Source organism: Pyxicephalus adspersus, chromosome 2 (genome assembly GCF_032062135.1).
Source record: "Pyxicephalus adspersus chromosome 2, UCB_Pads_2.0, whole genome shotgun sequence".
Classification (NCBI taxonomy): Eukaryota; Metazoa; Chordata; class Amphibia; order Anura; family Pyxicephalidae; genus Pyxicephalus; species Pyxicephalus adspersus.
The window spans coordinates 49,361,779-49,387,442 of NC_092859.1; the positions used below are offsets into that span (position 1 = coordinate 49,361,779).

Here is a 25,664-nt window from a genome sequence, read left to right on the forward strand (position 1 = left end):
TACACTTCAAATGATAAAAATAGCTTCTGAAGGTGAAAAGATAATATATATGAACAAGTGGGATAAAGTAATATTGCACCAAAGTAACCAGAAGCTCTGGGAGCTTTAAGGTCAATAAACCATGTTGGAACTGTTTTGTTACTGACAACACAAACACAATATGTTATACCATTGTTTTTTGTTTTTATTTTAATGTTTGTAAATAAAATATTATTAACTTTTTTTATATAACTGCTATGAGATCTTTGTTCACAAAATTCCTCAGATAGGAACCAAATTGAAGTGTATGTATATGATCTAGGAAGGTATTGGATATAACAACCATCGCCTCATAGGTCTCTTGGGCATTATTTTTGTATATTTTAATGCATTTGAGTTAGTCATCATTAGTTAAAAGTGTACAAGTTAAAAAGTAACAAAAAAACCCTATCTGTCTTGTAAAGGTCACAGTGTACACTGAAATGCAAACCATCAACAGACTAACATTATTGTTACTGTTAAACCTCACCAAAACTATGATGTAGTTTAAACAATATGTATGTATAAAATAGTTATCTCTTCATAGTGTAAAACCTAGGGTGCTAACCTAAAATGCTAGTACATTTTTAAGATCATATAGCAGTTAAGTCGAATGAGTCACAAGTAAAATTGAGAACATACAGCAATTCAAAGAACGTACAAAAAAATAAATAAATGTAAATGTTTCTTATGCCACTTGTCTGCTTTATCATTTACAAACATTTTACAGTGATTGTACATAATACCCTGACTGGTAACTTATGTAAGAACATACCTGTGCCATTCACAAGAAATATTAATTTATAACACGTAATGTAATATTTTACATCTAAATACATAACTTGGTATGTGTCGTGTTGTTTTTTTTATCTTGTTCTGGTATGCTTAAAAAACCTTTTAATGTTATTTATGACAAAAGGGCAAACCTATTATGCAGTCTCCCTTATGGAATTCTATCCCAATGGTTCTCAGAGCACCAATCAAACTGAAAATCTCACAAGCAGGTATATAAACCCAGGGAGTGTCCTCTTGTACCATGGACCATTTCTGTAAAAAGAGCCTAATCTACAATATCCTCATGCTAAATAAGCTAATAAAATTCAAAATAATTATTAGTTACATGTTTTTTTACAAGCACAAGAGAACAAGATTGCCAATAAAATGTTATATATGTATATTTTGTTATATATTTGTTTTGTAATATGTTATACTATATATAACTTTTCTAGGTCCAATTTTACACAGATCAGTATCTTAAATATATAAAAAATATTCACATTTATTTACAATAACTGGCTATCACAAAATATTAGCCTTAACTATACCAAAGTCTCAAATATAATTTTCAATCACTGAGAATACAATAATCGCATCCAATACCTGTATGCAAATAAAGCCTTCTTAATGAGGCGCTAAACACAGGTACTAATGTCTCCTGCCGTTGCTCTCACTGGTACACTCTGCATATAAATCTATGAGCTGGCAAATGTCTGTACATGGAGTGGACACCATCCTTTGGACAAAAACCCACCTTCACAAGAGAATATTGATTAGGTTTATACTAAAGCAAAGGCTTGGGCTTTATAAAATGTTCCCATTTATGCAACCTGACCTAGAAATAGCTGAGCAGTGTGATAAAACTTAGGACACAACTTTAGTTAGCTAGTAGGAATCTGAAACTCTTTCATTTTTTATATGCTACATATGGTAAAGCACAGGTGTGGAAATTCCATTATTGGCCCTGATTTATTAAAGCTCTCCATGGCTTGAGATAACACACCTTTATTAGTGAAGCTGGGTGATCCAGCAAGCCTGAAATAGATTTCTTTAAAGTCATTTGCTATTTGCAAGCAAATGCTTTGGATCCTTGACCAGATCTCCCCAGCCTGAGAGAACTTTAATAAATTGGGCCTATTCCATCAATGACATAGATAATTCCTAAACAGGTGCACAGGCCTTCACTTGGTTCCAGCAGCTGCAGAAGAAGCCCAGGTGTGACAGGTAACCCATGCTGAGCCATGCATGTACATCTCATCTATTTTGACACTTGAAGGGTGTAATTGGGCACGTAATGCTTATTGCAGAGCATCACCTGTCACTTTCTGCAATAAACCCCTCCCGGATTGCAAGTTCTTAAAGTGAACCTTTATTTCCTCTTTAAATATTAGTACAGCCTGTTCCTCAAATGTTCTTAATGTCTGATAGTACAGTGGTTTTGCACTAGGTTTGGGAACATTTTAGTAGATTACTTTAAATGTATCATAGTTTAAAATTGAAAATTAGATCCTTACAAATGTTTAACTGTATAGCAATGTGATTGATCATATAATGGTGCCCAGGAATTCTATCTGGTATAGTGTAAGTAAGATTATGTACAAAATGCTCTACAACTTACCTTGATCTAACCTATCTAGCCCATTCAGTCTAAAGCCTTCATTCTCCTAGATCCAATAGGTAATTTTATTTAAAAAAAATACCATGCACATACAATGAACATGTCTTAGTACATTGACTATATTTTAAATAATTGATTGTCATAAAGTGCATTATCACTAAGAAATTAGCAAAAAAATGTTCTTCTGTATCAACAAGTTAATTTACATTTCATCCTATTTTTTGTTATTGGGATATGTTTAGTATTTCTATTTAATAATGCTGATTGGCCTTCTGCTTTGTAAGCATGATGTACATGAGTAAATGTATCTAGCCGTGCCCCAATACTATGTGTCAAATGATTGCATAGTAAGCTAAAGCAACAAACATCCTAAAACAATGAGGTTGATTTACTAAAATACTAGGCTGTTCACTTAAATTATTACTGTGCTATGGATATTTTTAACAGCCTAAACTTTTTAAGTAAATCTTCCCCAAAGTCCTGGTATTCTACCAAGTAGGCATCATATCTGGAAACCACATTCTTCCAAGATGCTTTGAAACTTCACAATGGATTTGCTCCAAGTTGTATTTGTTGTCGGGGATGAGCACTTCTTCCATTATAGACAGTTGGGTTAGTCTCCTTCCACACATTTTTACAAACTCAACAAATGCACTGCAGGAAACTTCACACTCCCCAAGGCCAATTGCTGTCAAATTCTTGCAACGGTCAGCAATGCGGATGAGCTCATCGTCCAAAGGCTGAAGTCCATTTGCACAAACCACCAGCTCAATCAAGCGAGGACAGTTCATACCTATGCGGCCCAACATAGCCTTACTTACTGCGCGCCCAAAATAAAGATGAGTAACAGGAGTCTCGTCTCTGAAAAATGCATCAAATTCTTCTTCATACAGAAAGAAGTACATAACAATATTGACCTTAGGAGAATGCTTGATGAGTGCATCCCAGCTTTGCTTCTTTATTGTGTGGAACTGTGTCTGGCCAGGGTTTTCACTTACAACATCAATACGAAGATGCTCAAGGCGTACGTGTTTTTCACTGGAAAGAGCCAAGAGTAATTCATCACTTAAAAGATGGTAGTTTAGGGCTAGTTCCCGAAGGCCATGACACTGATCAGCCACACACAAAATTCCTGTGGCAATAAAGAATAAAATTTAAGATTAATGCAAATATTACAAAATTAATAAAATACTGTTTTATACATTTTTAAATCTATTGTCACTTCATCAACTCCTTTCCTTTCTGACATTACTAATTACTAATTATAGGATAAGTTGAGTTTTTAAGCAGTTGCTAAAAGTTTACTTTTAAATGACAAATTCATTAAATTAATACAATTTGTACACATTACATTATCAAATATCATTACATTACAAATTCAAAGCAAATAATAAATTCATCTTCAACCCAGAATCTAGTCTTTAATACACAGCTTTAAGCCTTGATAAAGGCAAAAATTTCCTAACTAAAAACACGGGACTTTTACTTTAAACTCTAAGGGCTCTATTTATAAAACAGGGAATCTGACATTCCCATAACCATTCCCTGGTAGGAATCAATTACTGCTATTAAAACATTCTCTAGGAACTGGTCATATAGTACTGTTATCTTCCCTTACAATTCTTTCATAAGAGCTGTAATTTAAGGAATGTAAAGTGGAGAACCCATAATTGGGGTATTTTCAAAGCGAAACCATTTATTTGTTTAACCTAATATAAAATATAAATAATGATTTTGTTTTCTTTCTTGAATATTTCTTACCTGCAGGTGAGACATGGGGACAACTGCTCATTTTTAGTAGCTTCAGAGTATCACTATTATTTGCCACCAAAACTTTTAGTGAAGGATCATCCACTGGTGTGTCATCAATCTTTATTGAAGACAAAGACTTTGAGTTGACAAAGACCACTGTTAGCGCTGATACGAAGTGAGACTATAAAAAAAAGTCAGAATTACTTTATTTAGTAGGTTCACTGCAAAGAAAATATTATAAAGAATTAAATAATACGGTATTAAAAATCACCCAGCAGAAACAAACGTATGTTGGCGTTTTAAAGAAGCATTCATTGAAAAAATGCTAAAAATGTATTTTAATTTTATTTTTCAATAGGCACATAAAATTTTAAATCTACTTTGTTTGCACCAAATGCTTTTGCAAACCTATGTATTATCCTGTAAAAGTAGCAGTGAGTTAATTACTGTGCTACACATAGCTTATTCAGAGCAAAGGTTTTGGAGGGACTCACAAAGAAAGACAGTAGCCCTTTTTTCCCTTTAGATCATTTAACAGGTGTTGAAGAAATTCACAAAGCACACCAAGATTTAGGTACGTATTTGCCTTCAGATTTAAGACTTTTTGAGTCTTAAACCAGAAATGTCATGCAAATTAGGTTTTACAGTAAAATCAAGACTTCTGATTTCATATTAATTCTAGGCAGTGATTTAAAAATGTTATCTAATGTATCTAATAAAATCTAATAAAATCAGTATGAGAGCCAGACAACAAAAAGTTTCCTAAGAGGACCTTGTCAATACCAACCTCCACATTCTGTATCATTTACTGTAGCCATACAAAACAAAATGTTTAGTCACAGTCTCTGCAGAAGAATGCTTACGAGTTTAGTAAGTTTGTTAAAAATAAACAAAATAGTCCCCCTCTTTTTGCTGCTGAAGTTGAGAAGTTCAAACACCTATTTGTGTGCCAATACCAATCTCTTACGGAAAGACCAATATGGCCGACTTACTCTAAAGGAATTGCTAATCATTCAGCCCAAAACAGCAAGTGTGTCAACTAAAAACTTTCAGCACAAATGTTACAATTTCAAAGAAAGGCTCATCCAGAGAGACTGAGCTTTGCTGACTGTAGAATTATAGGTCTGATCAACAAGAGACACGCGATGGGCCTCTGCAGAAAGCCTAGTGCTTACACACAGAAAGCAAAAGACCTTTTCTGCAGATCACTAGCAGGGGCCAGGCTTATTTTACTTAGGATGTATCTGAATTCACCTTTTGTTTTGATGTCTATGGATATATTTAGACAATTTAAATTTAAAATTATTAATTTAATACAGTTTATTTAGCTTTGCTTTGGACCTTTCATCATTTTGCCATACCTTTGAAACATTCATAAAACTTGGTTTTGCTGTTGATATCAGTCCAAGAGTTTTGATGGAGCAGTTAACGAGCTGGGAAAGGATATCACATGCTGCTTCAGCTGATTCTGTGCAACTATCAACCTGAAAAAAGACAATCGTCATTGTAGTTTATTGTTGAAACCATTTATCCCCACTAAACAGACCCTTATTTAAATATTCACATATTTTTCTGGGTGTACATTACAGTGTTCACAGTAGCCTACACTCATTTCATTCACATGATGGCCACAACTTGAAGAAACACAATCTCTTTATATCTTACCTCTAATTTTAGCTTCTTGAACTGAACATAACACCTAACCCTGCTTCCATCCAACCCTAACCCCAAACTTAACCCTAACCTAAGCTTTAAAACTTATATAGAATATTTTACTTATAACCTCACTCTAATCTTTTAAAATAAAAAAAAAATTGCTGGAGCCCAAAATAATTTGTATGTTGTACCTTGAAACTAACGTACTGAAGGTGGTCAGCATGCCTTTTAATGATTTGCTGAATGAGATCAGGATGAGTAGACTTCAGGTATGAAGTAGCTGGCTGATTAAGCTCAAACTCAAACTTTCTCCATAACTCAGGGATATGGAAAACCTCATTCCAGCGTCGGCAAACAGATGATGCACGGGCTCTGTCCACTAGAGGAAGGTACTGAAACATATGCAGCACTACATGGTGTGGCAGACTTCCCCAATCAAGTTGGCAGGCTTGCATTTGAGATTTTTGAAGTTTAGGTGATTGAGTATCTTTCTTTTGTTTTTTATTCCTCTGCGGTCCTTCCACAACTTGGCTGTCAATTGTAACAGTTAGTCTACCTCGTTTCATTCTGGAAAGAAAAAATAAATATTCATTTGTTAGCATATGATTGTCAGACCCAATACAAACATAATAAAAAACCATAGTTTCTCCTAGTTAACCTAGTATATCATATAATGAAGTTTTATGAACACTTTTACAAAATGGACTAAATATTAGTGGAAAGTAGATTTTCACTTTGCTGTATGTATGCCACTGGGGAACTCGCTTGCTATTTCAAACAGGTTCCAGCATGCACTACAGACTCCTGATAATTTACACGCAGTTTACGGTAACTGGTGCAGTGGAATTTTGTACAAACAGCTAGAAGGAGAACATTTTCCAGTAGATGTTCATTATTAAAAGTTGTATGTGGAATTAACTATGAACTGTTCTTCCAATGCCCCAGATAATTCTGTCTAGATTACATTTCATACTTAAGCATTCAAACATTTCCTGAATAAGCCCAGTGACAACTAGTTTTCTTACATGAAAATGTAATAACACTTTAGAGGAATTGGTAATTTAAAGTGTACCCTCCATAAAAACAACTTTTTTTTTTTTTTTTATACCAGACGGAATACACTAATATTTAATGCCATAATCTGCATTTCTGTCATTTTTTTTGTGGCTACACTGGGCCTGATCTTTTAAAGCTGTCCAAGACTGCAGAGGATATACTGCCATGGATAACCTTGGTGATACATCAAACCTGGAATGCTGGAACACTCAGGTGATAGTCTATCTTCTCCAGTCTGGGACAGCTTTAACTTGCCTGGAGGTCTGAATATAGAAAGTATATTTAAATGTCAAAGTGGTACATTTACAAATACTTATTATTTTAAATTTCCCGCCTGGTCTCGCTCCCCAGCGGCACACTCGTACGTCCCATGCCCGCCTGGCATCTGCGTTCCATGGCCTCGCGTCCCCAACGTTCACACACCGGGTGGACATCACCAGGCTACACAGATGCCGGGCGGGTATTGTCAGTGATGCCAGGCATCACTGGAGAATACCACAGCACTGCTGGAGGTCACCGCGGACACATGGGGACCAGGTAAACTTTAAAATTCCCTTACAACTCCACCCTGAGTGTGGCTTGGGGTTACCACACTCGGGAATACTGCCAGGGAGGTTAATAAATTAGGCCAATTCAAGTTTATATAGCAGATTACATTGATTTGCTAGTGCTGTAGTGACTTTTAGAGGGTCTTCTGGCAGATTCCATTGTGCTTCCCTTTAAACTACTCTGGACACCTGTGCTTTTCTTCTCTTGTTTAACAAGCAACTAAATTAGTTAGGTTATCAAACACATATCTTATCAACTGCCATCATAGCCAACCAAAAATGTTTATATTAGGAAAATATTTCCACCAATGCACAGGAGAAATTTCCAAAAACCTCTAATGTTGACATGATATAAATACATATGCTGTAGAAATCAGCTTGTGTTAATAATTATATACATACATAGGGCCACATACCACATTGGTATAAACCACAATGCAGTGTTTAAAAATAGTTACGCTCTACTGTTCCATCTCAATCTAATGACAGACTCATTGAAACAGAACTCTTTATGTGTGTGTGGTCTTTATAGCAGTTCAAAAACCAAGATGAAAAGTGCTCATATTCCAATAAATGCTGTCTAAAAAATTCTCTGGATTGAATACAATAAATATTGTATACATAAACATACTCAAATATAAACCAGTATGCATATAAACTAAGGTACCTGATTTTTTCTAAAAAAAAGGGGATATCCATATTGTCAACTTAGGGCACAAACGCGGACACTGCAAACATTCAAAACAGTAATAAACAGAAATGCCAATAAAATGTATGTGAAAAAACGCATCCATGTTTTTTTATTTAAAAGCTCAGTTTTTTTTACCTATATACAGGTTATATTTTGTCATTTTGAGCTGGTTATGATGGGTCACTTGCCCTTAAAGTGGAACTAAACAATTTAAAACATTGCAAGAAGGCAGAATGTGTGCAAAATCCAATAGGTGACATATATATGTTAGAAGATAATTGTACATGCTTATCAGCCACATCAATCACCTGCAGTGAGAACACCACAGACAGATACAAAGACTTTGACACTGTGAATCCTTTAATAGGCACCAAAAAACTATTGGAACAGAGGGAACAAACATTTAATGTTTTCAGCAAGCAGAAAGAATCAGACAGATTACAGTGCAACCTGTAGGCACTATTACATGATAAGTAATACAAAAAGCCAATTAGTTGTTCAAATCTAGCTGATTACATGATCAAAACTGCAGTGCCAGAGATTACAGACAGTGCTCCATATTCTGCAGCCTTCATCAGACTTTTCAGAATTTAACACTCTGACCCATAGGTCACTACAAGACACAGTACAGTGGTGACGTGAAACCACAGCATGTAAAGAGGAACACAAGCATCCTTTACTTTTCAAAAGTTTTGTATGCTGAAATGTCTGATAGAGGCTGCCTAACTGAGAGAGAGCAAAGGTAGGAGACACAGGCCACCGGATAGGTGGGCAAAAATATCTCTTCTATTTTTGGAGTGGCTGACAGGGTCACATTAATGGTGAAAAAGGCAGTGAATACTGTTATCCAAAAAACAAGTTCTGGGTGATTAGAAGACAAAGGGGCAGCTTAAGCCATCACCAGGAACTTCGCTAAGTTAGGTCCTATATTGATAGGCTTTTGTGAGTTTCAAATAGGATCTGCCTTTTTAATACAAGTGTATGCGAATGAAAAACACATGTGCAGCTAGTCAAATGCTCATGTCAGTGTGTTCAGAATGATCTAAGAGGTGTCTCAAACTAATATCAAGTTTATGCCACTGACACAAACCAAAAGCTATTTCACAAAAGCCCTTTAAATAATTGTTAGTAGCCTTTTTTGTGTTTTATTTTCATATACAAATCCAAACTCTTAAGATGTAACTATGAAAATAGTGGGGTCTATTTATAAAGCAGTGACTCTGACATTTAGCAAATATTCTCTTGCTTACTTTACTTACTTTAGCAAAGATTCACTTACTATATATACTCAAATTTAAACCTAAGGTAGCTACTTTTACTTAAAAAACACAGAAAAACTATATTGACTTGAGTATAAACCTAGAGCAAAAAATGTGCCATTACTGCTAACATTCAATGCAGTCATAAACAAAAATGCTAATAAAATGAATGTGAATAAATACATTTATGGTATATTTTTAATTAAAAAACATGGGTTATCAGTTTATTTTTTATCCTCCTTTTTTTCTTTTTATTAGTTTTTTTGTACTTTTGAGTTGTTCTTGATGGGTCACTTGCTTTTAAAAAACCTTTTGTACATTATTGTTGGCCACCCATAGATGGTGCTGTGTTCTCATGTAAAGTGTTACAAACATGTCTGACGTCTGTCAAATCAAAGACAAATGCAGTCCTAGGATGTACCACTAGGTGTCACTTGAGTATAAACCCATTTTGGGGGCAACAAATCTCAGTTTATACTCAAGTATCTACAGTATTTTCAATAACAGTGATTGATTCTCCACCAGAGTGTTTATCAAAAGTCATCTTTACTGCTTTTTAAATACATTCCAAAGTGGCAATGAAGACTCAAACACAAAGTACACAAAAATACTCAATAATCTGCTAGAAATCAAGTGTGATTCTAACTTTTTGTTTTCAGAGACATTGGTATTTTCAGTAATATACAAATTAAATGAATATCAATTATTAAGTGGTTGAGAAATTTCTTATGACCATACACATTCTCCCTTTTGTAAGAAGAGTATTTCCATGTTAGGAAACAAGTTTCTTACCTAATATATGCTCCCAAGTTATAGCTTGTACTTGATGCATTGACTGAGGTAACCGCTGCCATGGGGCATTCACCAGCATCCGTCCACTTTGACTTCCTACCTCAGCAGAACACCATAAGAATAAATCCATCAGAAAGTATTGTGACAAAAACAACACACAGTGTGTACTGTCTCATAGTTGCCAACAGTCCTTGATTTGAAGGGACAATGCTTGGAGACTGAAATGTTCCCTCACCCCCCGACCAAATGTCCAACAAATTCCCCAATAGTTTGTATGCTGCGTGCAATTCTCTGTGATAATTATTTACCATTTGAATAGGATTTCAATAAAAATAGTAAATAGGTTAAAGAGCTGGCAACTATGAGGTCAGCACTAGTACACTGTCATTATTATATGCAATGTGTACAACTTCCATGACATTTACATGCAGTTGGCACAAATTAAAGATTAAAAATATTGTTCACAGAAACTTCTATTAAAATATATATAAATCTATATTCTATGTGCTCTAAATGCCTCTGCAAACACAGATATTACTTTGTAAAAAGAAAGCCTTCGATGAAAGCAGGGCTATTATATTTCAGGAAGTTCCCGTACAAGAAAAAAAATTGAGCTAGATTACTGCACAGATCTGTAAGAAAAAAAAGTGGAATTTTGTTTGTATGACATGTTTTCGGTTTGTTTTGTGAGACGGTCGTTATAATGCAGAAAACCTGAAATTGACCAAAATGTTATATTTAAAAAAAAAATTTATATATTATACCACATTTGCTTTTTAACTTTCATTAATGTTAATTTAGAAATGATTCCCCATAGATTTGCCCTTTTACTATTTACTAGTTAGAATATAAAGTGTTTACTATTGGACTGGTGTGCTGTTTCATGATTGGCCATTAGGTGGCAGAATGAGTCTGTATTAAAATGAGCAATGCATGGGCGATTTAAATAGTTGTGAATGAAAATAAAGCTGAATTGACAGGGTGAAGAATAAATAAATAATCCCCATAGACTGCAATGATTTTAGGATTAAAAAAAAAAAATATACATTTACCTTTACTTCTGCAGATCCCCGATTTTGCTGGAGAATTCCTTGATTGGCTCCTGCGCTGTTCTGGAATTGGCCTTCATCCCGGCGGGACACCACCATCTTCCTCCGTCTTCTTCCTTCTTCTGGCTAAGTCATCTGATCTTGCACTGCATGAAGCCCGCTGTAAAAGGGAAAAAAGATTGCCGATCTCACTGCACATGCACGAGATTGGCGTCTCTTTTCCCCCCTTCTGCACATGCCTAAAATCGGGCATGCGCAGAAGGAGCAGCCAGAAGCCTCCTGGTATCGGTGAAATATCTAGGAGCTCCCATTCTTAATCGACGCAGTGTTTCAGTAAAAAAAAAATTAAACATTTAACTTTTAACTCTAGAGATTATTTTTGTTTTAATTTTAGAATATGGATAGAGCGCTTACATTTTTGTTATGGAAACACAATAAATGGATTTTAAAAGAACTATTAGTGTTGATATCTGCTATTGGACTTGTATTGTGTCACCATTGTCCTGCACCCTGTGCTTGCCTATTATGTGAGGTTTTAGAATTTGTGTGGGATAGTATATGGAAGATTTGAGGGTTTTATGTGTTCTCAAAAAGATTTTTTTTTGTAGCAGGAAGTGAAGGAAAATCTCTACATGTGAAAGAACAAAACCAAACACAATCAGTAAACCTGGAAGGGTTAGATCTTCTGTGTATTTATTGCTATCAGCACATTCATATCCTTGTGGGGGGAAAATAGTCGCAAATGTTGTCTGTTTCTTTTTGTTTTACTTTGACTTTGCAGAGAAATAGAAGCTTTTAAGACTTAGGACTACTATACAAAAACTTTTGGCTTCCATTTGTGTGTTTGATTCAAGGAAAGCAACTTTACAAATAGGGACACTTGTTGTCGTGACAATAGAAGATGAACAAGTTTGCAGAGTTCCTTAAAACTCTTGTTGTGTGTCAAGGATACAAATTGTTAGGGTGTCCTTAATAAGGCATTGATATTAAACAGAAATCCGATTTTTTTTGTATTTTTAGCTACACGTACACCTAAAAATATAATAAACTATGTTCATATTATTATTCATGTAAGACTACCCTGTCTACAGAGTGATAATGCTGCAGTGTGATTTCAGTGAAGGATAAATAGCATTGTAGCACTTGATAGCCAACGACAGCCTTAAGCCAATCAGTCAGTAGACGCTCTGCCCACTGCATACCTAACCAACACATTTTGAGAGAACATGGGCGACTGAAGGTCTAAAGAGGCAAAGATGGCAGCACCCTAGACAATTTTAAAGACACAACTGGAGTATATAACGTCTATTCCTGTTTCAGATAAAATTACAACTATTTTCCCTTTGCATTATTTAGGACTGGCTGGTGGGTAAAACCACAAAGCACTGTGAGGGAACTAGGCATCACACACAAAAAATTAGAGCAAAGAATCTACAACTTGGCACCCTACCGGGTTTGTTTGCCTTTTACCTCCTATACACTGTATGTATTTCAATGCCTACTTTAAGATAGAAAGGCCTGGAAGGAGGGTGCGGGCCTGTATGACTGTAGGGGCAGGCCAAGAGGTTAGATGATGGTAAAAAGGGGGGGAGGTCAAGTTGAGGGTTTGATAAGGGTAGGTAGATAAGGAAAACAATGGGTTGGGGAAAGAAAGCTAGAAGAAAAGGGGAGAATAGGAGGGGAGTTCACAATTTTGAGGGAGAGATTCCCGCATTTATATATAAATGGAGTGACATGGGAAGTATCTGCATTTTTAGGTCCTCGAGAGCAATGTTACATAGTAAGTCAGGTTGAAAAAACACATAAGTCTATCAAGTTCAACCGCTAGGGAAATAAACATATTCCAGATAAAAAACCCTATGGACATAGTTGGTCCAGAGGAAGGAAAAAAAACCCTGCAACAATTTACGCCAATAGGGGAAAAAAAAATCCTTCCTGATTCCATGAGGCAATCAGATGTTCCCTGAATCAACAGTCTCTTTTCTGTGCTTCTAGTAAAACATCCAGCTTTTTCTTAAAGCAATCTATAGTAGTTGCTGAAACTACTTCCTGAGGGGACCCGATTCCACATCTTCACAGACCTTACAGTGAAGAATCCCTTCCTTATCCGGAGCTTAAACTTCTTTTCCTCCAGACGCACAGAGTGCCCCCTTGTTCTTTGTAATGATCTCAAAGTGAATATTGGGGAAGAGAGTTCTCTATATGACCATTTATATATTTATACAGGGTGATCAAATTCCCCCTTAAACGTCTCTTCTCAAGGGAGAATAGATTCAGTTCAGCTAATCTCTCCTCATAGCTGAGCTCCTCCATTCCTTTTATTAGTTTAGTTGCCATTCTCTGAACTCTCTCCAAATCCAAAATGTTCTTTTTGGGAACTGGTGCCCAAAACTGGACTGCATATTCCTAATGTGGTCTGACCAATGCTTTGTACAGGGGCAGGATTATGTCTCCATCTCTGCAGTCTATTTTGCTAGCTTTTGATATTGCAGCTTGTCATTGCATGCTGTTATTAGGTCTATAATTTACCAGAACCCCCAGATCCTTTTCTGTTCCTGACTCCCCCAAATGTTTTCCCCCTAGACAGTATGAAGCATGCATGTGTTGGAAGGTTTGTTACTAAAGTGATTGAGTGTGGAGAGCCATCTATGGTATGGGGTCTCCAGCATTAGGGGATTGGATGGTTAATGGGTGTTTATGGTTGGGGAGGATACGCCTGATTGATATAGATCCGGAGGTGGTGGAGTTGTGCCTGGAGCCAGGTATAATCAATTGGAAGCCCAGATCACTGGCTAATGGTGGTGAAGGAGTTGCAGTCTGTTGAGGACCTGCAACCTGATTGGTGGTTTTCATGGTCTGTTGAACTGTTATATGTTGTGATATGAAACTGTTCTAAGTTATAGTTAACAATATGTAAAATTATTAAACAGCCATAGGGCCATTTTATCATACCCACAGATGTTATTGAAGAGTGGAAAAGGGGGAGGGGGGTAGGTGGATGTGTAAAAGGCTCTGACATGCCACAGTCATGTCCTTGCTTATACCAGGATCAGGAAGACTAGAAAATTGTCATTATTAATCCAACATATCTGACAAATTCCAATTACTGATGCTTGCTAATGGATTTCTCCATCTCAAAAGGCAGCTCTGTACTAACAGAAAGGAAAAGTTTTCTCTTCTAGATCCAGCTGTTCCACATGACTGAAGTATTACATGTCCATGAAAACAGGTTAAGGAGTGGCAGACTTTGAAAAATTAATCACATCATTGACCTAATTGCTGATCACCATATGAAACTCCACATAAATGTTTTTTAGGCAAATGAACAAAACTAGTTATATATCACGTACATGAAAGAAAGTATTGAGAGAAAATATGGAGCTGCATTGCTGACCTAAACCTAAGGGATCCAAGAGCTCCTGCACAGCATATGTGCACATTATACCTACCTTGCCTTACACTGCACTGTTTTAGTGATACGACATCAGTGCTTTCCCTCATCGCTCTGTTGCTGCCGTCTTTTCCTAGTCTTCTTTTACATCCGGAGTCTTCAGCCTTTCCATCCCAAGGATGATGTAACGTGTGAATTACTTTATCCTGGCATTCAATCAATGCATTCCAAGTTTGTACACTAAGCTGCACTATGTGTATTAAAAATGAAATGCTAACAGGCAGGAAAATAGCTTTTACGGTACAAGGAGCATGGAGATATAACAACATTCCATTATTTTTCATTTGCTTTAAAATGCTGACTGGGTTTTTAAAGTTATAAACCTGGAAAAATTAGTTCTGATGTAACACAATGCCTGCTAACGTGCTGATTGATTTTGACTTTACTGTCACCCTCTAGTGTACATGGTGTATCGATGGTATGATTGTATTGAAGCCAGTAATAGACGCCCTTTCTCATTCCTTCTAGAAGGAGAATCCTGAAGTGGAACCAGCCTTTATCATAGACCTGGCTCAAATCCTGCCCACGGCCCCAGTCCAGCTGGTTCGAGTTCCGCCAGGAAAGATCCTTGTTCAAAAAGGCCAGCACCCGCTGATCCTTCAATAGGGGCATGCCTCTAAGTTTGCTGGGCATCACAGGCAACAGAGAATTTTTGAACTCATTAGCCGTAGATACTGGTGGCTGGATCTGAAACAAGATGTGATGGATTTCATGGCCACATGTACCGAATGTGCCCCACACAAGGTGCCACGGGAGCTTCCCTTAGGTCTGTTACTTCCGCTTCCCACTCCAGAACAACCGTGGTCACATATCTCCATGGACTTTGTTACTAACCTTACATCTTCCATCTGGTTTCACTACAACTTGGGCTGTGGTTGATTTTTCTAAAATAGCCCATTTCATTCCCCTACCTGGCCTTACGTCTGCCTTGACCTTGGCGAAGGTCTTCTTTAAAGAAATTGTTCGGTTACACGGCTTGCCTTCCCACATTGTTTCTGATCGCGGAGTACAATTTACTTCCCACTTCTGGAGGGCCCTTTGTCGCCATCTAGAGATCCAGTTGGACTTCACTTCAGCCTATCACCGTCAGACCAATGGGCAAACTGAAAGAATCAATCAGGCACTGGAACAATATCTTTTATACCAACTCCCAGCAAGATGACCACTTCCAGCAGGTTTGGAAAAAAGTCCAGAATTCCTTACTACATTTGTCTGCACGTTACAAAAGATGGGCTGACAAGAGGGAAGCCCCTGCTCCCCAGTTTTCTCCCGTGACAAGGTTTGGCTTTTCACCAAGCATATTCGCTTACGAGTGCCCACTCCTAAGTTTGCTCCACGCTTCATCGGTCCGTTTCCTGTCTTGTCCCAGGTCAACCCTGTCACTTATAAATGCATCCTGCCTCCATGACTCATTCCATGTATTCTGCTCAAGCCAGTTGTCTTTAACAGATTGTCGTTAACAGAAGTAAATCCCTCCTGGCCCTCTTCCTGATGCCTCGGAAGAAGAGTACGATGTTAAACAAATCTTGGATTCCAGGCTTGTCCGAGGTTGTCTACAATATCGGATTCATTTGAAGGGCTATGGTCCAGAAGAATGTTCCTGGGTCCCTCTAAAAGACCTCCATGCCCCCGCTTACTCAGCTGCTCCCTTGCCTCAGAGGACCAGAGTCTTCTGCAGATGCACACCATCTGCTGGCAGGCATCTAAATAACACCTGAAGCTATCTCATCACCAGCACTCCCTCTGCTGGTGGGATTGGTGTCTGCGGCTCACATGATCTACACTTATCACCTAACATCCCCTTTTTAAGGAAGTGACCTGGCAACCTTGTAGTTCTTCTCCTAGGTTTCTACAGCTCCAGTCTTTGCGTGTAGTTCCTTGCTATACGTGAACCACGCCTGGCTTGTTTCCTGACTACTCTTGTTTGCTGCCTGTCTTGACCTTCGGCTCGTTGGACTACTATTTTGGATTTCGCTCTGGTAAAATGTTGTTGGTCCTGTCAGTCAGCTGTCAGCTGCCTTGGTGGGCACTGGGGCCGCAACCTGGCAGTAGCTTGCCACACAACATCCTCACCTCCAGAGGCCCTGGAGAAGACTAAGCTACTGCTTAGACCCTGTGCCCAGTGACACAGTAGGTCGACCACTTTGCCCTGTGGAGCCATGACAAAGTCTATGGAGCACAGCTACATACAGCATACAAAAAAAAAATCATGGCAATGAGGTCAACTTCTGCCTGCTATTAAGTAAAGAATAAGGAATGGACTGATTTATTCCAAATGTAACCATTTTTTTAAAAGTAGTTTTGAGCAGTAAACCACTAGCCTGGATATGCTGTAGTTGACTGAAGCCTTTTTTTAAACCTCTGCCTAAATCCTCTGCTAGGTAAGTTTACCCACTTCTTTTGAGTTCCTCATGACCACTATCAAGACAGAAAGTGATAGAAAATCTGAAAGAAAATGAGGGGAAATATGCCTAAAAAATAGGGTCATGAAATGAATTCTAGCATATACAACCACATGGGTAACAGTTACCAGCAATTTCTTTTAAAAGCCCTTAAATCAATTTTGTATATTGACTTTGAAGGATTGTGCACTTTTCTGGAAATACTATTTTCAAAATTGAGTGTATATTTTATATACATATTTATTCAGGAAAGTTGCAAAGGGATAGAAATGTGCAATTTGTCAAAAAATTGTTAACACAATGCCTATCCCCTATTAAAATTTGTATATACTCTTAATCTCATCCATCCATCCATCCATTTTTTATCTTGTTAAACCTAACTGCTGTATCTTACAAAAACCCAAAATTACATAAAACTGCAAACTGCTTAAAATCGTGACTGAGCTCCGTGTTCTAAATATACACTGCACAATGAAGTGTGCTGTTGTACAAATAGATGCAGCAGTAGACCAATTATACCGAAGAAACAAATTCAGAACACAGTGTCCTAAGTGCTGTACCAAATGTTGCACTCATAATGTGAAGATGTTGGTCTATTTCAGGATCTTTAGAGAGATTTCACAACCTAAGTGGTTTTCTTGTTAAATGGGTAAAACCTAATAAAAATGCAGCTTCTACGTAACATCCTGGTAGGACTATTATTTTGTGTCATAGTATCCTACTGTCATAGTATGTACTGTTGCCTTTATGTTCCTCTTTAGGCAATTTATTTGCAACTTGCTATTTATTTGAACTAAACTGGATGCAAAGTGCGTAGGAAATGATAAAAGGTGTTCAGGCCACGAAGGCAGGGGAGATGAAAAGTAAAACCGACCAAGGGGCAAAAGAACAATATGCAGGATTGAATAAAGAACACCATAGACAGAACAGACTTTCTGACATGAACACACTTATAATTAATGCAAAACAGATTTAGAAATATATAGTATGGGCCTGATTTATTAAAGCTCTTCAAGGCTGGAGAGGATACACTTTCATTAGTGAACCTAGGTGATCCAGCAAACCTGAAATGGATCTTGCCCAGGATTGAAAACATTTGCTAACAAATAGCAAATGATTTAAGAAATCCATTCCAGGTTTGCTGGATTACCCTGGTTAAATGATAAAAGTGTATCTTCTTCACAGCGTTGAACAGCTTTAATAAATCAGGCCCTATACTGGTAGCCATTTATGGCAAATTTGGCTACTCAAGTTATGGGGTCTATTTGGAAAGCAGGGAATATGACACCCGCCGAAGCATTCCCTGGTGGAGATTCATTTACTGGCATTGACACACATGGAAATGGAAGATTCTCCACTATGAGAATGGAATGCAGGTGGAATGAAATGCAGTAAGGGTAGGCATTTGATCTCATCATTTGCAGGTAAACCTGTTTAGAATTAAGAAAAAGATAATACATTCCTTGCTCAAATGTTTGCTGCAAATAATTTTTTGGCATTACTAAAATATTATGTACATGTGTCAAAGTGCTTTCTACCCTCTGTCATGATTAGGGCAATAAACGTTAATAAACCAGACCATGCAAAACACCCCAGTGTAACCAGCAAGCAGGAGTGGTTTAAAGTGATTGAAACCTAAAGACCCCCCCACACCTCAACTACATTTCTCAATCACCCCTGTGAACTATGTGTCACTGTTTTAGGTGTGTATTACCACTGTCTTTGAACTCCAAATGACAAAAAGATCATCAGCAGCTTTGGCAGTATGCAGCATATTTTTCCTGAGCACATAAATTTCGAGCTGTTCATTCCCAAAAACACCAACCCAAATGACCATCACACATGTCCTCAGTTACCAGAAAAGGAGCTACTACCACTCCCAGCAGATATCTTTGCACTAAATGGTTGCAAAGAAACACTTGTGTGGCGAGGAATAAAACAGTGTACCATAAGAAGGGTTTTCCAAACATAGGTCAAACTTCAGCCCCCACTGCAGGCTGTCAGAGACAAAAAGCTCAAACTCACTAATATTTGTAAACAATGCAGTTCTGCTGGGAGAGCAGTCTAAAAAAAGTTACAAATGTTCAATTAAATAAAAAGGTTTCTCTTTTTTTCATTTTTTAAAATTAAAAAGTATATATATAATTTATACCCATACTAATATATTATACTGTAAAATAAATGTTCATGAAATACAATGTACCGCTTTTACACATATATATCCACTGTATTGCAGTGAATACAGTTAGTTTGTATTAAATGCAATACAAATGGATTTGAATTTCCCGCCCCGCCGGCAACGTCCGGATGCACCAACGTCACCGGGAACTCCCCCGGTGACTCATCGTGTGCAGAGGAAGGCAGCTGGAGGAAGAAGGAAGACGGACACTGCAGAGAAGGACATCGGGGGCCAGCGGATCAGGTAAGTAGCGGTTTTACTAATGTTTCCTATATGTTTACCTACCCCGAGAGTGACTCGGGGTTACTGCTTTTAGCATCTTTTTTCTCGTCACCGAGTCACACAGGAGGTTAACAGAGGATGTCTCATCAACAGAGCGGCATTCTGTCTCCTTGTGGATGAACATTCTTACCAGTGGCCATGGCATTGAGATTGGACATGACAAATGGTAAGTGGCTGTTCATATTTCACAACTGAGATAAGAAGATATGACTGTCAATTGTTGTAGTGTCTTTTAGAATACCAGAAAGAAGGGCAGTGACAAAAACTGGTTTAAAGCAGTCAAGGCAAAGTTCTCCCCAGCAGTTTTTGGTGGGCAGGCTGCCCAGCTGCCCTGCCCCCTCCACCCGGTTCTTATCAGCAGCTCTAACCCAGCACAGCTATGATGGTATTCTCTAGCTGTGCTGAGTCTTCTTTTAAAGAAAAAAAAAACACCCATGTTTCATCTGCTTGTGGGATAGTAGAGCAAAGCAGGATCACTAGAAAAAAATGACATGGCCTCCAAGGGAAAACATGAAAAAAGGTGCAGCGAATATCATTATCGAGCCAATTGTTGACAAAGAAAAAATCATTCTCCCTCCACTACACAAATTGGGATTAATGAAACAATTTGTTAGAGCTCTGAACAAGGACAGTGATTGCTTCAAATACATTTGTAGATTCTTCCCTGGATTGAGTTCTGAAAAATTAAAAGCAGGAATCTTTGATGGACCCTAGATTCGGAAACTGATAAATGATTCAAATTTTACAAGTTACATGACTGATAGTGAAGCTTCTGCCTGGCACAGCTATGTCATAGTTGTCAAGAACTTCCTGGGTATCCATAAAGCACAAAATTATGAAGAACTGGTACAAAACTTGCTCTTAAACTTAAAAAAAATTTGGGTGCTACTATGAGCATAAAAGTTCACTACCTTGGCGATTTCAGTGAGGAACAGGGGTAGAAGTTCCATCAAGATATAAAGGTAATGGAAGAAATGTATCTGGGGAGATGGGATAGACACTAGGGATGAGCGAGCGAGTTTTTAAAACTCCATCTCGCTGTGAATACTGAAATTGTAAGCCGGTGTAAATTCGCCAAATGAGATCGAATTTAAAAAAAAAAAAGTTTGCGGGCTTTACTGATCAATGAATGCAGCACCGGCTTCCCATTCAAAACCTCTAGTGCTCTCTGATTGGCTGCGGAAAGCTCTAGAGAGCACTAGAGGTTTTGAATGGGAAGACTAGAATGCTCAGAGAGTACTAGAGGTTTTGAATAGAGAGACTTGTCCCCATTTAACCTCTAGTGCCGAGGATCGCACACAGGATTTCCAGGGCTGCACACAGGATTCCCAGGGCTCCAATATAGTTAATTTACCTCTAGTGCCCAGGGATTGCAGTGGAACTGCAGATGAACTCTCAATGGAGTTTCACCATTGAGAGTTCATGGGAACTTTGGGTCCATGGGAACTTTGCAGTCACAGCTGATTGCCCTCCAATCAGCTGTGACTGCAGGCGATCTCTCAATGGAGTTTCTCCATTCAGAGTTCATCTGCAGTTCAGTTACCACGGTCACCCGGCTGTACTTATCAGCCCGGTGACCGTGGGAATTGAACTGCAGATAAACTTTCCACTGCGATCCCCGGCACTAGAGGTTATTTACTATATTGGATAGAAACATGGAACCACAACGAAAAGTCTATTACACCCTATTTAAAAAAGAAAAGTTCCACACAATAATACATATATTGATTATTATGAAGTTTTAACAAAGTGCTTACCAGTGAGTGAACTGCCAATGGTCTTTCCGTTTAGGACCTTAGCTGTTTTCAAGATTGTCTCTGTAAGAAACAATTAAGACACAGTGTCAGGATCAGGATCCAAATGCAGGGGCTCATCCTATTGAGCTACCTGGAGTGCCTGGAAATCTCCTTACCTGATCTTATAGTTAACCTTTCTGAATACCCTGTGTTGGGAAAAACATTGAACTTCCTGCTCCTCCCCTTAACTTCCTATTTGCAAATACCTTGCATTTATTGTTTGCCAGAATATTATGCTCCTGCTAGTATCTGGCATTTGCTGTTGCATTGCATCCTCCCCTATTGGCCTACCAGTGTACGTACCTATGGCTTCTGTATTGCAGACAAATCTTCATTGGTCTCTGCCACTAACATTATCTACCTGGCTATCAACTTCGGCTTGATCCCTGCCTATGCCTCTGACTCGTTCCTAACCTGTGTACTAAGCCCATTTATTTCTCATTACGGATGTTCTTGTTGCTGCAGCTATTGGACTCCAAGCCTGCTCCCAGATTGTGTCAAGACAATCAAATAATCCAGTTCATCCGAGAAACACATAGGGAACAAAACTTTCGATAGCATTTCATCAACTCTTTTATATGTTATGTTATGGTGACCTTACTATGCATATTTATTGGAATTTTTATGAATCTGTATGTTTTGTGAATATGCTTGCAATGTTAAAATAAAATGTCGTGTTTTTAATATACCTATGTCAGGAATTACCTACTTGTTCCTCTTTATCTGGCCGGTCAGGAAGGTTATTCCTTTTGCTCATCATAATATATAGGATGGAATTCAACACAAAGGCCCTGATTTATTAAAGCTCTCTAAGGCTGGAGAGAATACACTTTTATCTGTGAAGCTGGGTGATCCTGCAAACCTGGAATGAATCTTGTCCAGGATTGCAAACATTTGGTAACAAACAGCAAATTATGTTTTCATAAATCCATTCCAGGTTTTCTGGATCTCAGCACCACTGTGGAAAGTGTATCCTCCCCTGCCTTGGAGAGCGTTTAATAAATCAGGCCCAAAGTAAGAAGATATTAGTTGATGACATGAGCCCCTAAGAAACATATCCCCAGTAGGAAATTTTCCAAAATTAGACATATATCAGATTTTTAATTTTCCTCATTTTCTCTATTACTGAGGGGACATTTTCTAAAGGGGATCATATAACAGTATACCCCCAAGAGGAGTCCTGGAAGCTTTTTCACACCAAATGCTTGCATGGTGTGCGCTGTAACAAAATTAGGGAAGCAGCATTTCAGCAGCATGTATGTAAAGGAAAGCAATGTGTCAAAACAATACCCAAAAAACCCACAAACTGGACACCAACAAATATACACTAATGCATGCTTTATGATATAAACCTACCTTAACTTTTTCTCAGTCTATCCAAAACTTAATATAATTGGACTTCCTATTCAAATAAACCCTTTACTTTGTCAGTGTGTACAAAAATCCCTGACAAATCAAACTAGTCAACATACAAAGAACTCCCCAGTGCTAATCAGTAAGGTAACGTGAACTCTTCTCCAATCTGTCCTTGTTGGAACTAGCTAATTTCTGGTTGAACACCAACATTTTACCTCTTGCCCTGTATAGGAAAGCAGATACCTGGCTGATAAGCACAGTTTACAATTTAATTACATTTCTGCCCTTACTATGACAGTTTTGTAATTTCTGTATACATCAGAGCTGTGGAGGGGCAGATTGAACTGGAGATCCTTGGTTATTGAATTTTGACTTGGTAAAATTTTCGCACACTGTGAGACACTCTGCTGTCCTCTTGTGCTTAGACTGCATGTCTTTGGAACAGAAATAGAGCATCTCAAATGCAGGTTACAATGGTATCACTATTTAATAATATTTATTATTAAACAAGATTTATATAGTGCCAACATATTACGCATCGCTGTACGTTAAATAGAGTTGCAAATGACAGACAGATACAGACAGTGACATAGGAGAAGAGGACCCTGCACTGAGGTGCTTGCAATCTTTGATACTTGCATGAAAATCTAAAAGGGTCAGTCTAAGTCTATATTTATTTATCTATTGGTAAGTTAAGTGAAAATAATATATGTATTTAAAGTACACCTTAGTTCACATGAATGAAAAGAACACCATACCTTTTAGTGAAAGAAAGAAAATAAAGATAACATGATGATATCCATGACTTGAGAGAAAAAATAATTTAGGAAAACTGAGCTTAGCAACAGAATGACACAAAAAAATTAGATAGCGTATTGATTTAATTTCTGAGCATTTGCACCTAAAATTCCTACTCAAGTACTATATAATTTTCATTGTCATTGCTGAGTGAGTTGTAATTTCACACCATGTTTTCCTGCATAGAGCTTCTTTATAATTCCCCTTTGTCCTCATGACCTGGAGTCACTATGCTCCAGATGCTTAGAAAGGATCTCCGTGCTTTTAATCGGTGTACCTTCTCTATGTGCGTCATATATGACCCGAAAAACAATCTTAAGCATAAGGTGCCAGACAAACACACACAGTATGAAAAAAACACAATATGGTATCTAAATGTAAAATATTTGTGATAGTAATACAGTAATATAAAAGGCCTTCTTCACTAAAGAGTGCCTAGCATTGACAAAGCATGAATCTTGCACTGTTTAACTCATTGTTGTCAGACACATATGAAACAAACATGCAGATAACTTTGTGACAATTAGCTGAATATCTGAGCTGCATACTCATTCTTGGTCAGTAATTCATAAACTACAGGCAAGCTGTATTTTTCTTAACCAGATCAAAAATAGCAGCTTAAAGCGTACATAAACTCAGAAATTTCACTTTACATAAAAGGGTAGACAATCAGTTTGAGTACAGTTTCAGCTCTGAACAAGGAATCACTGATCCTGAACAATTAAATAATAGAAAGACACATTATTGATCTGGCTGGGATTTCCACATCCCGCATATGCTTATTTTAAACCATATTACTGCAAATATCTGACCAACCTGCACTCTGTGCAATGCACGCTTTGCTCTGTGAGATGCACACTTCTGATCCCAGCCCTCTGTGCAATATGCATTTCTAACCGTGCGCTCTGTACCCTGCACACTATTGCACATTCCTGACCCCTGCATTCTGTGTGCACAGTCCTGACCCTTGTACTTTTTGCATTCTGTATTCCATGGGTTTTGCACTCCTGATTGAAAGTGGCCGTTCCTAGCTTTGTTACATTATTGTGTTATAAAGTGTAAAATATTTCTGTCTACTTTCATAACTCCTTTAGCGGTATTCCTGAGTGTGGCTCGGGGTAAAAAAAACATGCAAAAAGTGGTAACCCTAAACCACACTCGGGGTACCTAAAAACATTAAAAAACCATTTACCTGGTCTAATCATCATCCTGCTCGTCCGTGCCTATCCTTGGGACGTGTCCTCTTCCTCCAATATTTAGCCGGCGAGTGCACTGATGTTCCCGCAGAAGTTCCGGTGACGTTCAAATTATTTTGTATTGGATTCAATACAAAATAACTGTATTGAATCCATTACAGAGAAATCCTTATATATATGTATATATATATATATATATATATATATATATATATATATATACATATAATGTTTCAATATTTTTTTGCATCCTTGTTTAAAAAGATTTTTTTTATTTAAAGTTTAATATTAAATGTATTAAATATTGGACATATTTTGGTGAGTTATGCCTAAGAAATATAGGCTTACAATGTAAAATAAATTTCCATCCAAAACAATATACTGCCTTTGGTATGGACAGAATTAGAATGCCAGGGGGGTTAAAGCTAATTCTCTCTGTTGAGAAACTAATTAAAAGCAGTCCTTTCACCACAATGAGTCTTCAGAAAATAATGAAAAGTACAAACAGATCTTATAGCTACCAAAAATCTGCCCATATATGAATATTTTTAGATGCAGAAACAACCCAGTATTTCAGATTGCATTTTCCAGTAGCCATCATTACTGAAGACAAGAATGCACCAGGAGTACATAACCAACACTTACAAATGTTTTATATCTATGTCAGCATGTGTGTGCAATATCATTTAATATATTACTGTCTAATGTCTATGGCCAAATGTAAGGCAGAAAACTAGCATTATAATACATGTTCTGCTGTTCTCTGAGTACCAGTGTTTTAAATAGTAAGCTATGTTTTAGATGAAACATTTCCACCCAAGCAAGACATAAAACAGTAATGAGAGTAAAGAAAATAGATTTACCTTCAGTTTGCTTTGCTGATAGTGTTCAGGATACAATGTTTCTTAATATCTCTGTAAGCTCAGAGTCTCTGTGTTTGTGAGTGGGTAAGTATAGCTTTTATGTCTATCCCCCTCCCAAGCCTGTT

The 25,664-nt window shown here is 37.5% G+C and overlaps 1 protein-coding gene across 3 annotated transcripts; it reads right to left on the minus strand.

The window, feature by feature from the left end:
- Positions 1-163: 163 nt before the first annotated feature.
- Positions 164-25,664, minus strand: LOC140323549 (F-box/LRR-repeat protein 3-like). 3 transcript variants are annotated; one of them, XM_072400725.1, is made up of 7 exons: positions 25,540-25,664; positions 21,288-21,347; positions 10,168-10,263; positions 6,013-6,388; positions 5,527-5,649; positions 4,175-4,346; positions 164-3,545 (listed from the first exon to the last, which is right to left on the minus strand). In XM_072400725.1, exons 3-7 carry the CDS (start codon positions 10,227-10,229, stop codon positions 2,902-2,904), a joined length of 1,377 nt encoding a protein of 458 aa, XP_072256826.1. In that variant the 5' UTR covers positions 10,230-10,263; positions 21,288-21,347; positions 25,540-25,664; the 3' UTR covers positions 164-2,901. The 3 variants fall into 3 exon arrangements, with proteins under 3 accessions (XP_072256826.1, XP_072256828.1, XP_072256827.1); XM_072400727.1 differs by lacking the exon at positions 10,168-10,263; XM_072400726.1 differs by lacking the exons at positions 10,168-10,263; positions 21,288-21,347; positions 25,540-25,664 and adding an exon at positions 8,093-9,600.